The sequence below is a fragment of the Cherax quadricarinatus genome, chromosome 32 (genome assembly GCF_038502225.1).
Source record: "Cherax quadricarinatus isolate ZL_2023a chromosome 32, ASM3850222v1, whole genome shotgun sequence".
Taxonomy (NCBI): Eukaryota; Metazoa; Arthropoda; class Malacostraca; order Decapoda; family Parastacidae; genus Cherax; species Cherax quadricarinatus.
In genome coordinates this window covers 33,906,987-33,920,416 of record NC_091323.1, presented here as the reverse complement: position 1 = coordinate 33,920,416, position 13,430 = coordinate 33,906,987, and the positions used below count along the sequence as shown (strand labels likewise).

The 13,430-nt window shown below is 45.7% G+C and overlaps 1 protein-coding gene across 5 annotated transcripts in view; it reads right to left on the bottom strand.

The window, feature by feature from the left end:
• Positions 1-13,430, bottom strand: part of LOC138853517 (uncharacterized) — a 123,104-nt gene that overhangs the window by 12,323 nt on the left and 97,351 nt on the right. For all 5 annotated transcript variants that reach the window (XM_070090629.1, XM_070090628.1, XM_070090630.1 and 2 more), the window contains one exon: positions 6,292-6,548. In XM_070090629.1, the coding sequence (XP_069946730.1) occupies positions 6,292-6,448 (157 nt within the window). In that variant the 5' untranslated portion in view covers positions 6,449-6,548. The remainder of the gene's footprint in view (positions 1-6,291; positions 6,549-13,430) is intronic.

Here is a 13,430-nt window from a genome sequence, read left to right as displayed (position 1 = left end):
TAGTATACTGGCATGTATTGCAAGTCCACTAGTATACTGACATGTACTGCAGGTCCACTAGTATACTGGCATGCACTGCAAGTCCACTAGTATACTGGCATGCACTGCAAGTCCACTAGTATACTGGCATGTACTGCAAGTCCACTAGTATACTGGCATACACTGCAAGTCCACTAGTATACTGGCATACACTGCAAGTCCACTAGTATACTGGCATGTACTGCAAGTCCACTAGTATACTGGCATGTATTGCAAGTCCACTAGTATACTGACATGTACTGCAGGTCCACTAGTATACTGGCATGCACTGCAAGTCCACTAGTATACTGGCATGCACTGCAAGTCCACTAGTATACTGGCATGTACTGCAAGTCCACTAGTATACTGGCATACACTGCAAGTCCACTAGTATACTGGCATACACTGCAAGTCCACTAGTATACTGGCATGCACTGCAAGTCCACTAGTATACTGGCATGTACTGCAAGTCCACTAGTATACTGGCATACACTGCAAGTCCACTAGTATACTGGCATACACTGCAAGTCCACTAGTATACTGGCATGTACTGCAAGTCCACTAGTATACTGGCATGTACTGCAAGTCCACTAGTATACTGGCATACACTGCAAGTCCACTAGTATACTGGCATGTACTGCAAGTCCACTAGTATACTGGCATACACTGCAAGTCCACTAGTATACTGGCATGCACTGCAAGTCCACTAGTATACTGGCATACACTGCAAGTCCACTAGCATACTGGCATGCACTGCAAGTCCACTAGTATACTGGCATGTACTGCAAGTCCACTAGTATACTGGCATGCACTGCAAGTCCACTAGTATACTGGCATGCACTGCAAGTCCACTAGTATACTGGCATGCACTGCAAGTCCACTAGTATACTGGCATGCACTGCAAGTCCACTAGTATACTGGCATGCACTGCAAGTCCACTAGTATACTGGCATGCACTGCAAGTCCACTAGTATACTGGCATGCACTGCAAGTCCACTAGTATACTGGCGTGCACTGCAAGTCCACTAGTATACTAGCATGTACTGCAAGTCCACTAGTATACTGGCATGTACTGCAAGTCCACTAGTATACTGGCATACACTGCAAGTCCACTAGTATACTGGCATGTACTGCAAGTACACTAGTATACTAGCATGTACTGCAAGTCCACTAGTATACTGGCATGTACTGCAAGTCCACTAGTATACTGGCATGTACTGCAAGTCCACTAGTATACTGGCATACACTGCAAGTCCACTAGTATACTGGCATGCACTGCAAGTCCACTAGTATACTGGCATGTACTGCAAGTCCACTAGTATACTGGCATGTACTGCAAGTCCACTAGTATACTGGCATGTACTGCAAGTCCACTAGTATACTGGCATGTACTGCAAGTCCACTAGTATACTGGCATGCACTGCAAGTCCACTAGTATACTGGCATGTACTGCAAGTCCACTAGTATACTGGCATGTACTGCAAGTCCACTAGTATACTGGCATGTACTGCAAGTCCACTAGTATACTAGCATGTACTGCAAGTCCACTAGTATACTGGCATGTACTGCAAGTCCACTAGTATACTGGCATGTACTGCAAGTCCACTAGTATACTGGCATACACTGCAAGTCCACTAGTATACTGGCATGTACTGCAAGTCCACTAGTATACTAGCATGCACTGCAAGTCCACTAGTATACTGGCATGTACTGCAAGTCCACTAGTATACTGGCATGTACTGCAAGTCCACTAGTATACTGGCATACACTGCAAGTCCACTAGTATACTGGCATGTACTGCAAGTCCACTAGTATACTGGCATGTACTGCAAGTCCACTAGTATACTGGCATGCACTGCAAGTCCACTAGTATACTGGCATGCACTGCAAGTCCACTAGTATACTGGCATGCACTGCAAGTCCACTAGTATACTGGCATGCACTGCAAGTCCACTAGTATACTAGCATGTACTGCAAGTCCACTAGTATACTGGCATACACTGCAAGTCCACTAGTATACTGGCATGTACTGCAAGTCCACTAGTATACTGGCATGTACTGCAAGTCCACTAGTATACTGGCATGTACTGCAAGTCCACTAGTATACTGGCATGTACTGCAAGTCCACTAGTATACTGGCATGCACTGCAAGTCCACTAGCATACTGGCATGTACTGCAAGTCCACTAGTATACTGGCATACACTGCAAGTCCACTAGCATACTGGCATACACTGCAAGTCCACTAGTATACTGGCATACACTGCAAGTCCACTAGTATACTGGCATACACTGCAAGTCCACTAGTATACTGGCATGTACTGCAAGTCCACTAGTATACTGGCATGTACTGCAAGTCCACTAGTATACTGGCATGTACTGCAAGTCCACTAGTATACTGGCATGCACTGCAAGTCCACTAGCATACTGGCATGTACTGCAAGTCCACTAGTATACTGGCATACACTGCAAGTCCACTAGCATACTGGCATACACTGCAAGTCCACTAGTATACTGGCATACACTGCAAGTCCACTAGTATACTGGCATACACTGCAAGTCCACTAGTATACTGGCATACACTGCAAGTCCACTAGTATACTGGCATACACTGCAAGTCCACTAGTATACTGGCATACACTGCAAGTCCACTAGCATACTGGCATACACTGCAAGTCCACTAGTATACTGGCATACACTGCAAGTCCACTAGCATACTGGCATACACTGCAAGTCCACTAGTATACTGGCATACACTGCAAGTCCACTAGTATACTGGCATTCACTGCAAGTCCACTAGTATACTGGCATACACTGCAAGTCCACTAGTATACTGGCATACACTGCAAGTCCACTAGTATACTGGCATACACTGCAAGTCCACTAGTATACTGGCATACACTGCAAGTCCACTAGTATACTGGCATACACTGCAAGTCCACTAGTATACTGGCATACACTGCAAGTCCACTAGTATACTGGCATGCACTGCAAGTCCACTAGTATACTGGCATGTACTGCAAGTCCACTAGTATACTGGCATGTACTGCAAGTCCACTAGCATACTGGCATGCACTGCAAGTCCACTAGCATACTGAAATTCATCTGTACAACGCTGCTTTGCTACTGTTACGATATGGCAAGTCTAACGACATTAAAATGTATCTGTACAGTGTGGTAAGATAAACTAACTCTCTCTCTCTCTCTCTCTCTAAATTCCCGTTTTCTTTGGTGTCGCATAAAAGCGTGTTTATCAAGCTATAACTTCCCCATTTATGTTTTCTCTCCTGCTCCTCTTCTTGACATTTTCCCATACTTTTTCTTCCTCCCCTCCCTTTTTCTGCCCTGTTCCTCCGTCCGTCCTTCCCTCTCTCCCACTCCATCCCTCTCCGTCACACGCACACGACGCATGAGCGCTAGTACACACACCAATGAACAGAAATTATTCTTGAATACCAATTATACAAAATTACAAATTGGCTGTGTTGTACCTGCGACCGAACTGAAAATTGTTGTAGTGTGGCAGCGTGTGATTACACTGTGATGATATTTCGTGAGGATACAGCGTGTGAGTACACTGTGATGATATTTCGTGAGGATACAGCGTGTGAGTATACTGTGACGATATTTCGTGAGGATGCAGGATGTGACGACATAGTGTGGCGACACAGCGTATGGGGAGACACACTGCAACAATTCTGTCTCAGGCTCTCATAAAGAAGCTCAATGGCGGCGTTTATTTCAAGATGGCTACTAGGATCAACAAAGGGCATATCTAGTACGCCCACAGTCTAGAAAATATCACCGTGCTGTCCATTACTGTTGGGGCGGGTTGGGTTGCGTTGGTGAGTTGGTTAATTGGGTTTAAAACCAATCGATTACACGAGTGTCATTAAGGCTGCATGTTACCCATATATCACTAACCGAAGATACTTTTAACCCTAGAATAGGGATTGAGATACAGTCTCAAGGATATATACTCCTCTCGGTGTATATATCCATCAATCCCTATTTATAGATTAAAGTAAAATCTCAGTGTATATACACTGAGACACTAACACCTCTCGGTGTATATAATCTCTTTCTCTTTGGGATGTTCTCCTTTGTTTCTGTAATAGCGTCGAAAGCCTACCGTCACATCTTTTGATATGATGGCAGTATTAGGCGAGTGCAACTGAGTACAGGCCACTCTGCACCTAAATAATTGCTGTAGCTCTGTTTTAGAGCGTTGGATAGTCGTCCGAAAAGAAAGATTGACTCTATTCTCGGACAGGAAAAGTCTCTTGGCACCACCACTGCCTCTGTTCACTCAGCAGTACACAGGAACTTGGGTGTTAGTTCCACTGCTGTGGGTGGCTTACCCATAGTCAGCTACCAGCAGGAGTTAGTCAACGGTTGTGGGTGGTATCCTGGAGAATGGGGGTGGTAGTATACCTTAGATGGATCTGGGCATTGATAAGATCCGGGACAGAATAACAAGTGCTAGTCTGTCCATGACCCGAGTTGGGATAACAACTGCTAGTCTGTCCATGACCCGCTATATGATAACAAGTGCTAGCCTGTACATGACCTGAGTTACCATGTGCTAGTCTGTCCATGACCCGAGATAGGATAACAAGTGCTAGATTGTACATAACCTGAGTTACCATAACAAGTGATAATTTGTCTATGACCGAGATAGGATAACAAATGCTAGTCTGTACATAACCTGAGTTACCATAACATGTGCTAGTCTGTCCATGACCCGAGACAGGATAACAAGTGCTAGCCTGGACATGATGTGAGGCAGGACCAACACAGCTGGTATTTTTCTTGCACCACTTCAGAAGAGCTGCTGTCTTACCTGGCGATAAGTAGGTATTAACAAATTGTATTAACTCTCTGGCGCCCAGGCAAGACATACTTCACAAGCTGCAACTTCAGCCACCTTCCCCTCGATTTATTGCTTCCTCACTGAAGTTGAACAAGGGGGAAAATCAAACACAATATCAAAGGCCAGTCTGTCGCGTTCGAACTTACACATTGCAACCTACAACTTATCAAATTATAGTTGGGCAAACAAGACCTAACACGGGGTGCAGGGCGGGCTGGTAAGCCAGGATTCAAGCCCCTCTTGTGTCCCCTCATTAACACAATGTGTTACCTTCATCACAGTGTGAAATGTCAGTTTGTGTCAAATTATAACTTGCGGCTTCAATAGGGGCGCCGGAGCACTTCAAGTCACCGGCTCCGAACAAGTTCACTTCTGCCTGGTGAACTTATAATTGCATTCAGAATACGCTTCTCTTAACTTTCCTGTGTATTCCTTAATCACTCTTATTCCTGTGATATTCCTGTCTAACTAACAAGGCATCGTAAATAACACGACTGCAAACAAAACAGGGTACGGGTGGGGTTAGAAGCCATGACAAGTGAGTTGTAAAATTCCAGGCCAGTGCGTAAGCCACTGGGTCAGCTGGCTTCAATAAGATTACTCCAACTAGGTATATTTATACACCATAGGGATGTTAGCATGGGCCACCACTGTGACCACAAATGCAAGTTTTTACAGATGAATCTGCCGCCAATCACGTTGTCGGCAGATTCCTTCTGTAAAGAATTGCTTTTGTGGTCACAGTGGTGGCCCATGCTAACCTCCCTATGGTATATAAATATACATAGATGGCTGAATCTCACAGCAGCCAGCTGGCCCAGTGACTTACTAGTTTGGAGTTTTACAACTCACTTGTCATGGGTTGTAACCCCACCGGAACCCTGGTTTGTTTAACAAGGCTTGTTTTGAGACTGGGCTGCGGGGGCAGTAATTCCAGAACCACTAACACACATAACATAAACGTAAGAATACCCAGTGAAGCATTAACCCTACACGACATTCTTCTGTGACACACACACACACACACACACACACACACACGAAGGAAGGACCTGGAACCACAGACAAAATGAGATATATCAAAGTTTGCCATAGAAAATATATTTGTGTGAGATAGAAAATGTGAGGGAGAAAATATATAAATGAAACCTTGAGTAGTGAACATAGTGTATGATACAGAGGAAATGAGAAACGTCAGAGAGGAAATGAGAACGAGAAGAGAAGGATATAACGAGGAGGAAAATAATGAGAGACAATTAAGAGTGGAGGGAGCGGGGTGAAGAGGGAGGGGGAAGAGAAAGCGAGGTAAAGAGGGAGGGGGGAAGAGGGAGCGGGGTGAAGAGGGAGAGGGGTGAAGAGGGAGGGGAAAAGAGGAGGGGGGAGAGGGTTATAAGGCACGTACCTGCACTAGTGGAGAGTGCCCTGGAGCGGGTGGCGGCGGCGGCGGCGGCGGCGGCGGCGGCAGCAGCGGCGGCGTCAGAGGCTCCCCCAGCAGCAGCAGCCAAGCCCGCCCCTACCCCGCCCCCACCACCACCTGCCGTGCTCGCCTTGCCGCCCATCTCTACACCCACACCCAGCCGCCCACGCCACCGCCCACGCCCTCTAGCCGCTCCGCAACCATCACGGTCAACCTCTCACGCGCCCACATCCACAACACTCCTGAAAAGAAACACAACTTAAGCTCAGAGGAAACACCAGTGTGTGCCAAATATTATAATACCATGCAAAACAACCACGGGGGGGGGAGGGGGAGCTGATAACTTTAGGCCTTTCGTATTGCAATCAACACATCATCAGGAGCTTGCAATATTCCAGAAAAAAGGAAGTACAAGCAAATACGATCGTACCTGCGTGGACCTCTTTCTGCAACATTGCAAGCTCCCTATGAAGTGTTGATTGCAACACGGAAGGCCTAGAGCTATCATTCAACACCCCCGTGGTTTTCCATCTTGTATCACTTGTTCGCGATTTTTGCATAACACCATATATATATATAAAGCACTAACCCCGTATGGGTCAGACAACACAGCAGTGAAGACGCGATTCTCCGAAAAATAACATAGCAGCAACACTACCCAACTTGAAATACAATAGAAATTATGCTTGTGTTCTATCATAGGAGATCACAGCAACCACACAATTAATCCCCCCCCCCAAAAAAAAAAAATAATGAAGCAGAAAGGAATATCTGTTGTTCACTTGTTTTTCTGGATATATTCAGCGCCCTCTCACTGTTGTCTGTACCAGACTTCGCATTACCGTGCTGTGGTTCGTGCACTGGAGTACGTGCGGCCAGCAGTAACAGCCTGGTTGATGAGACCCTGATCCACCGGAGGATAAGGTCCTGATCAAGGACTGGGCCGCGGGGGCGTTGACCTCCGGAACACCCTCCAAGTATAAACCATACCCCCGGCCGGGATTGAACCCGCGGTCATAGAGTCTCAAAACTCCAGCCCGGGCTGGAGTTTTGAGACTCTATGACCGCGGGTTCAATCCCGGCCGGGGGTATGGTTTATTTGCAATCGTGTCATTACGATTTCTTAAGTCACCCTCCAAGTATATTCCAGGTAACCCTGTATACAGTTCCCTCTCGATCTCAACTGTCTATGGTAGGTACTGGAGGCTCTCTGGAGCACATATGTGTTTCAAAGAGATGGACACAATTTCAAAGCAGGATATTTCACGATCGGGTCCATCATTTTGAAACATCCTGTACATTTCGTTCAGCCTCGGCTGCGACCTACTACAGTAAACGAACTCTCCTCGTAATCATTTCATCAACATCAGACCAGTAATTAGATGAATAACCTTCGGGAAAACAAAAGAAAAAAAAGCAGGTCATAGATTGACCACCAGGCTAAAGCCTTCAATGAAATGCCTGATATATACCTGTAACCAGTGTCGTGAGTGTTCCTACTCCCGCAGCCAGATCCTGGACCAGGCTCGTCTGGTCCAGGAACTGCGAAGAAAAACTTAAGGGACTTAATCCCAAGTCTCTGGAGGCGTGCAGAACGAGAGGACACGTGATCACGATATACAAAATACTGTGACAAAGGGTCATACAGCACATTGGGAAGCAATACTTCGGTACGTCTTCACAGCGAACTGACTGAGGTGCAACGCCCCGCTGCCAGGCGTCACCCTTCTCTTTATGTCACTTAGTTAACTGTGTAAATTTAGGATCATTTAAGTTAAGTTAACCTAATAATAACTAATACTATTTTTATAGACTGGTCTAAGACCAAGCAGTGAAGACAATGGTGTGACCAGCTCTGTGACCAACACCAGCTGTGACGCACAGCTGGTGTGACCAACTATGCCGCCAAATCCTTCTTATTTATCACAAAAGTTTATATCCACGAGTCGTGTCACCTTCCACACTTGTGGGGAAAGTAATGCCGCGCAATGGCAGCAGCTACAATCCCTGCTGGACTGCCTCGCAAGGGTCAACCCACATGTTCTACACATACGAGCACCGACTCTAAAGTCCTACGCCAGGTGCCGTGACCTGCGACTATCGTATGCTGGAAATGAGTTCGACTTACGTCATAACTCGCGGAAGATGGTCGATGTGGATGCATGATAATCCTAGGCTTAGGCAGTGGCAGCTCCGTAGGGAGAATGATGGTTTATTGAAGCTCACGCAATACCAGTGTGAACCTTCACACTCCAGGCACGCCACATGCAATACCATCATCTCTACACGCATGCTAGTACGAACGACAGCACACCCGAACGCACGCGGGCACGCAAGCAAGCCCGAAAATACACAAATACCTCGGGTAGTCTTTCTCCTTCTCATCACTCTTCTTATATTTTCGGGAAGTCTTGTTCTCACAGCTAGGAAAGTCACTCTTCTAAAGTACAAAGCAACTTTCCCCTTTACCCTATACTGTTTCAACAACTTGGGAAGCCTTTCCCAAGTTGTTATAACAACTTGTTATAACATATTGGCAAGACTATTATACACTGTTGTAACGTCTCCCACAGCGCCCTCTCTACCCAACACTGCTCTAACACAGTGGAAGATCTACCCCGCATTATTCTAACATGTAGATGTGTAATAAGGTTAGTAGAATTATCGACAGTATGTTAGGTAAAAGGCCACAAGTTCAACTAACGTGACCTTGTATTGTGGCAACGTTTGGCTCTTGGCTTGACAAAGCTCCTGGAGAGCGAAACGTTGCCACAGTAAAATGTCACATTAGTTCCACTTGTGTCCTTTTACTTAATATGTAGATGAATGAGACACATGTACAACTCCTAAGTATTTTTACTGTGAAGACGTTTCGCCGACCAGTGGCGTTATCAATCCAATACAGAGAGTAATCATGGAGACGATAAAAAACGTGAAGTTTGAGGTAATCAGTCCCTCAGTGCTGGACTGACGAAGTCACTGGTTGGTGAAAGGCCTCCACAAAAAAAAGACAGAGTTGAACATGTATCTTATTCATCTACTTGTCGGATGTATAAACAGTTACTATAAAAAACTGCTCTCACATCTTGGGCTGCTTCCGTTTTACCACTACAAGAGAGCTGCTAGTCTCAGGAACGCCCCTGACTTCCCATTATTGTTGAAGCAACAACCTATCGCAGCAGCTTCAGCCTTGACCCTCGTGTTTACGTACATTCTCTACATGTAACGTAAGCTATTACAGTACTCTCTATTGTCTCGTAGTGTACACCCACACCTGTCTCCTCCCACCTGCAGTTTCTTGATCCACTAGCCAATATAGCTTCTAGAACATATAAGACATTATTGACAAGCATTCAGAAGAGACCGTTTTCTCTGGAGCTCTCCTCACTCTCATAGTTATCCCTCACCGTTTTCTCTCAAGCTTCCACCTTCAGGGGGGTTCCTCATCCAAACTGCTGTGATATCACCTGACTAATAATAATAATAATAATAATAATAATAATAATAATAATAATAATAATAATAATCATAATAATTATATATATAGATATATATATATATATATATAAGTACCACCTCTATAGCTGGAATGGGGACCCTCATCCTCAGAGAAGACAATAAACGTACCTCAGAGAAAACTCAAGGTTCTCCCCGGAGCTGTTTGAATATTTTCTTCTCCTACCACCCCCTATATGTTTCTAATTCTATGTGAACATTTATTAATAAACAAAATACATTTACAGAAAAAAACATAAACATGAATACAATGGCACAATGTATCAAAGATGATGAATTTCCTCCAGCTCCTCCGAGGCTGGACGTGAGCCAAGTATGCAGCAAGCATTTCCCCTCTGGATGGCGACGCTGAGGCGCTGGAACATGAAAGTGGCTGCCCTTGGGTCCCTGGTGGTGTCGATGAGTCTGGAACCCAATTCTTTAAGGAAACGTGTGGCATTTTTTCCCCATGATCCCAAGGTCTCCGATCCCACTGGGACAAATTGATACTGTTGGCTAATGTCCCTGTACTTGCTGATCTTGTACTCCTCCCTGTGGTCAGCAGCTCCTCCCTGTCGCCCCACACTGTGATGGATATAGGTGTCAGCCAGTGTGGACACACAGGTATAGTCCCATGCTAAGAGCTTGCCATTCTTCCAAGGATAGATGGTGATCCCGTCGGGGCGGTTTGCTGGGTTGTGGGTATTGTTTGCTGCAAGTGATCGTGGCTCCCTCTCGGCAGGGCATCCAGCTGTAGCAAGGGTTCTCTTAATGATGTCGTTGACCTCATTGTGTCTTGCATGCCAGCCCTTGGTTTTGGAACAGTTAAGACCATGTAGTCCGTATTGGTCTGCTTGCACTTCGCCGCAAATACACATATATTCTGTGTGAATTGGGGCAGCAAGGCGCAGAGCCACTGCAATACGGAGGGTCTTAGGGTCGAGTCGCGTTCCCATTGCCGATATGGGAACTGTTTGGAGGAAGTCCCCGGAGTGAGGTGCACTCACAGCCTGGAGACGGGCAATCTCCCTATCTGATGTTGCAGCCCTGAGCATGTTGGCAAGCACCTTTTCAGCAATTGGGCTATCCCAGCTTGACTGTTTGTGAGCCAGTGCTGCACTAGGGTTTGGTGCTGGAGCAGCAAGAGTCTCCCATTCGGTGATGGCACTGACATAGCTAGGGTCTTCTATTCCTGCTGAGTCACTGAGGGTGTCAGGAAGAATTTGTCTTATCAACTCGTTTGATGCAATGGAAGAGGATAGGAAAGCTGGTAGAGCAATCTGGGAGGATCTGCGTACTCCTAGCCCTCCAAGCCTGACCGGAAGTGAGGCTTGCAACCACTGTCCATCGTCAAGGGAAAGATTCAATACACTCTCTAGCATGGCCTTCAGGAGAGAGTCATATTCCTTGAGTTTTGGACTGCTGAAGGCTGGGGAGCATCTCAGAAAATAGGTAAGTTTTGGCGTTGACAGGCACCTGGTGAGTAGGTAGAAGGCATCGTGTGTGTCAATGTCTTTCATCCTGCTTTCCATCGTCCGGAGGTCTGAGACTTTTTTTCCTAGGACCAGATCGATGGCATTGGACCCAAGAGGAGCACCGAGGAGAGTGCTATTGGCTGGATCAATGGCTCGTGCTCCTGGTAAAACGGTACTAATATTCTGTATCAACTGTTGATTGGTAGAAACTATTTCACATTTGGAGGGGTTTAAAGAAAGGCCCAGGCTTTCTCCCATGTCTTTAATTTTACTGATGTCCTCCAGGAGAGACTCTGTTGTGCCAGCCAGGGTACCGTCGTCCAGGAACCAGATATTGAGCTCGCTGGAGAGTGCCTCCGTGACTTCCTTGATGACCAAACAAAATAGAAAGGGGGCGAGAGGGTCCCCCTGTTGCACGCCCTCACACGAGTCAATTTCATGGTCCCCAAACAATAGTTTTGAAGTCACACTATAACACGATTCTATGAAGGGATAAAGGGAAGGGAAGTTTCTATAAACTGCTTGGAGAGCAGCATCCCTTCTGACTGAGTTGAAAGCATTGGCAAAGTCCAATTTGACCAAGGCTTTTTCATAGGACATGTTTTTGATATATACTCGTGCTGCGTGGGCAGCTGCTTCACAGCCCTGTTGAACGCCGAAACCGAGCTGAGTTGGTTTCAGCATTGCAGCAGCCTCTTGACTCACCCTTCTTACTGCAGCCTTGGCGACTAGGCGCCGAAGGGTGTTACCCACTGCAATGGGCCTGATTCCGCCATCCTTTTTGCGGAGGGCACACAATGAGGCACCAAAGAAAAAGGGTCTGATGGCCTCTGGGACACCGCCAGCCAGGCACAGGTTGGAAAATTTGGTGAGTTCAGACAGCAGCCTCTCTGAAACCTCACCAAGTGCTGGATTGAGTATTTGTTTTAAGTGTTGAGGCCTTAAACCAGTGAAACCTCCTGCTGAACCCTGTGGAAATGACATAGCAGCTTTATACACATCAGCATCCTGTAAGGTTAGATGTTCTTCGCCTGCTGCAATGTCAGGGAGGTCAATGTTGGTACTGGGAGCCCTGGGTGGATGTTTGTCCTTCAGAGCTTGTGCCGTGCTGACGTCCTTGGGAGCGATGGTATCCTCACTGGTTATAAGTCTCAAAGCTCCAATAGTATTACCCTCTTCTATATATATATATATATATATATATATATATATATATATATATATATATATATATATATATATATATATTATATATACATGTATAGTAATAATAATAATAATAATTAACAACAATATCTTTATTTCTACAAGTACGTACATGCACAAGGTATACAGATCATAGCTGACATAATGACATACTACTATATAGAAAGCCGCTTGTTATGCAGAGCTTTTCGGGCAAATTAGGTCAGTTTTGTCCCAGGATGCGACCCACACCAGTCGACTAACACCCAGGTACCCATTTTATTGGAGAACAGACAAAACTGGTGTAAGGAAACACGCCCAATATTTCTACCCTCGCCGGGAATCGAACCTGGGTCCTCGCAGTGTGAAGCGAGAGCTTTAGCCACCACTACTACTTTGGGAAAAGTAAGGAAACTCATACTTTTTTTTATGTAGCATATATGAATATTTTAGGTAAAAACTGAGGTTTCTTAGAAAATACACGAAATAACACTGCATCGTCGAAATATGCAATAAAATAACGTTTGAGTTATCTTAGGCTCTCTAAACTGTACTAATAATAGTAATAACAGTAATAATAAAGTTAGGTCGTCCTCAGTAGACCGCTGCCGAGGACCTCTCTTGGAGCTTGACATACTACCATACTTATCACCGGGAGAAAGATTATTTTTCTGAAGTATCTATTACAGTGCTTATTTACCTGGAGTTTACCTGGAGAGAGTTCCGGGGGTCAACGCCCCCGCGGCCCGGTCTGTGACCGGGAGAATTCACTTACCATCATCAGACTATATTCTCTGAAAACACACACAGCAATGGCTCTGCTATGCCTTCTAGATCTGAAAAAACCAGCCTCTCTGCCTCTCTCTCTCTCTCTCTCTCTCCCCTGGTTATCTACTGTTAATTCGTTCATTTGAGACTCGATAATGGCCCAGAACTGAACGAAAAGGTCGTTTAAAGTTTCGTCAGTGG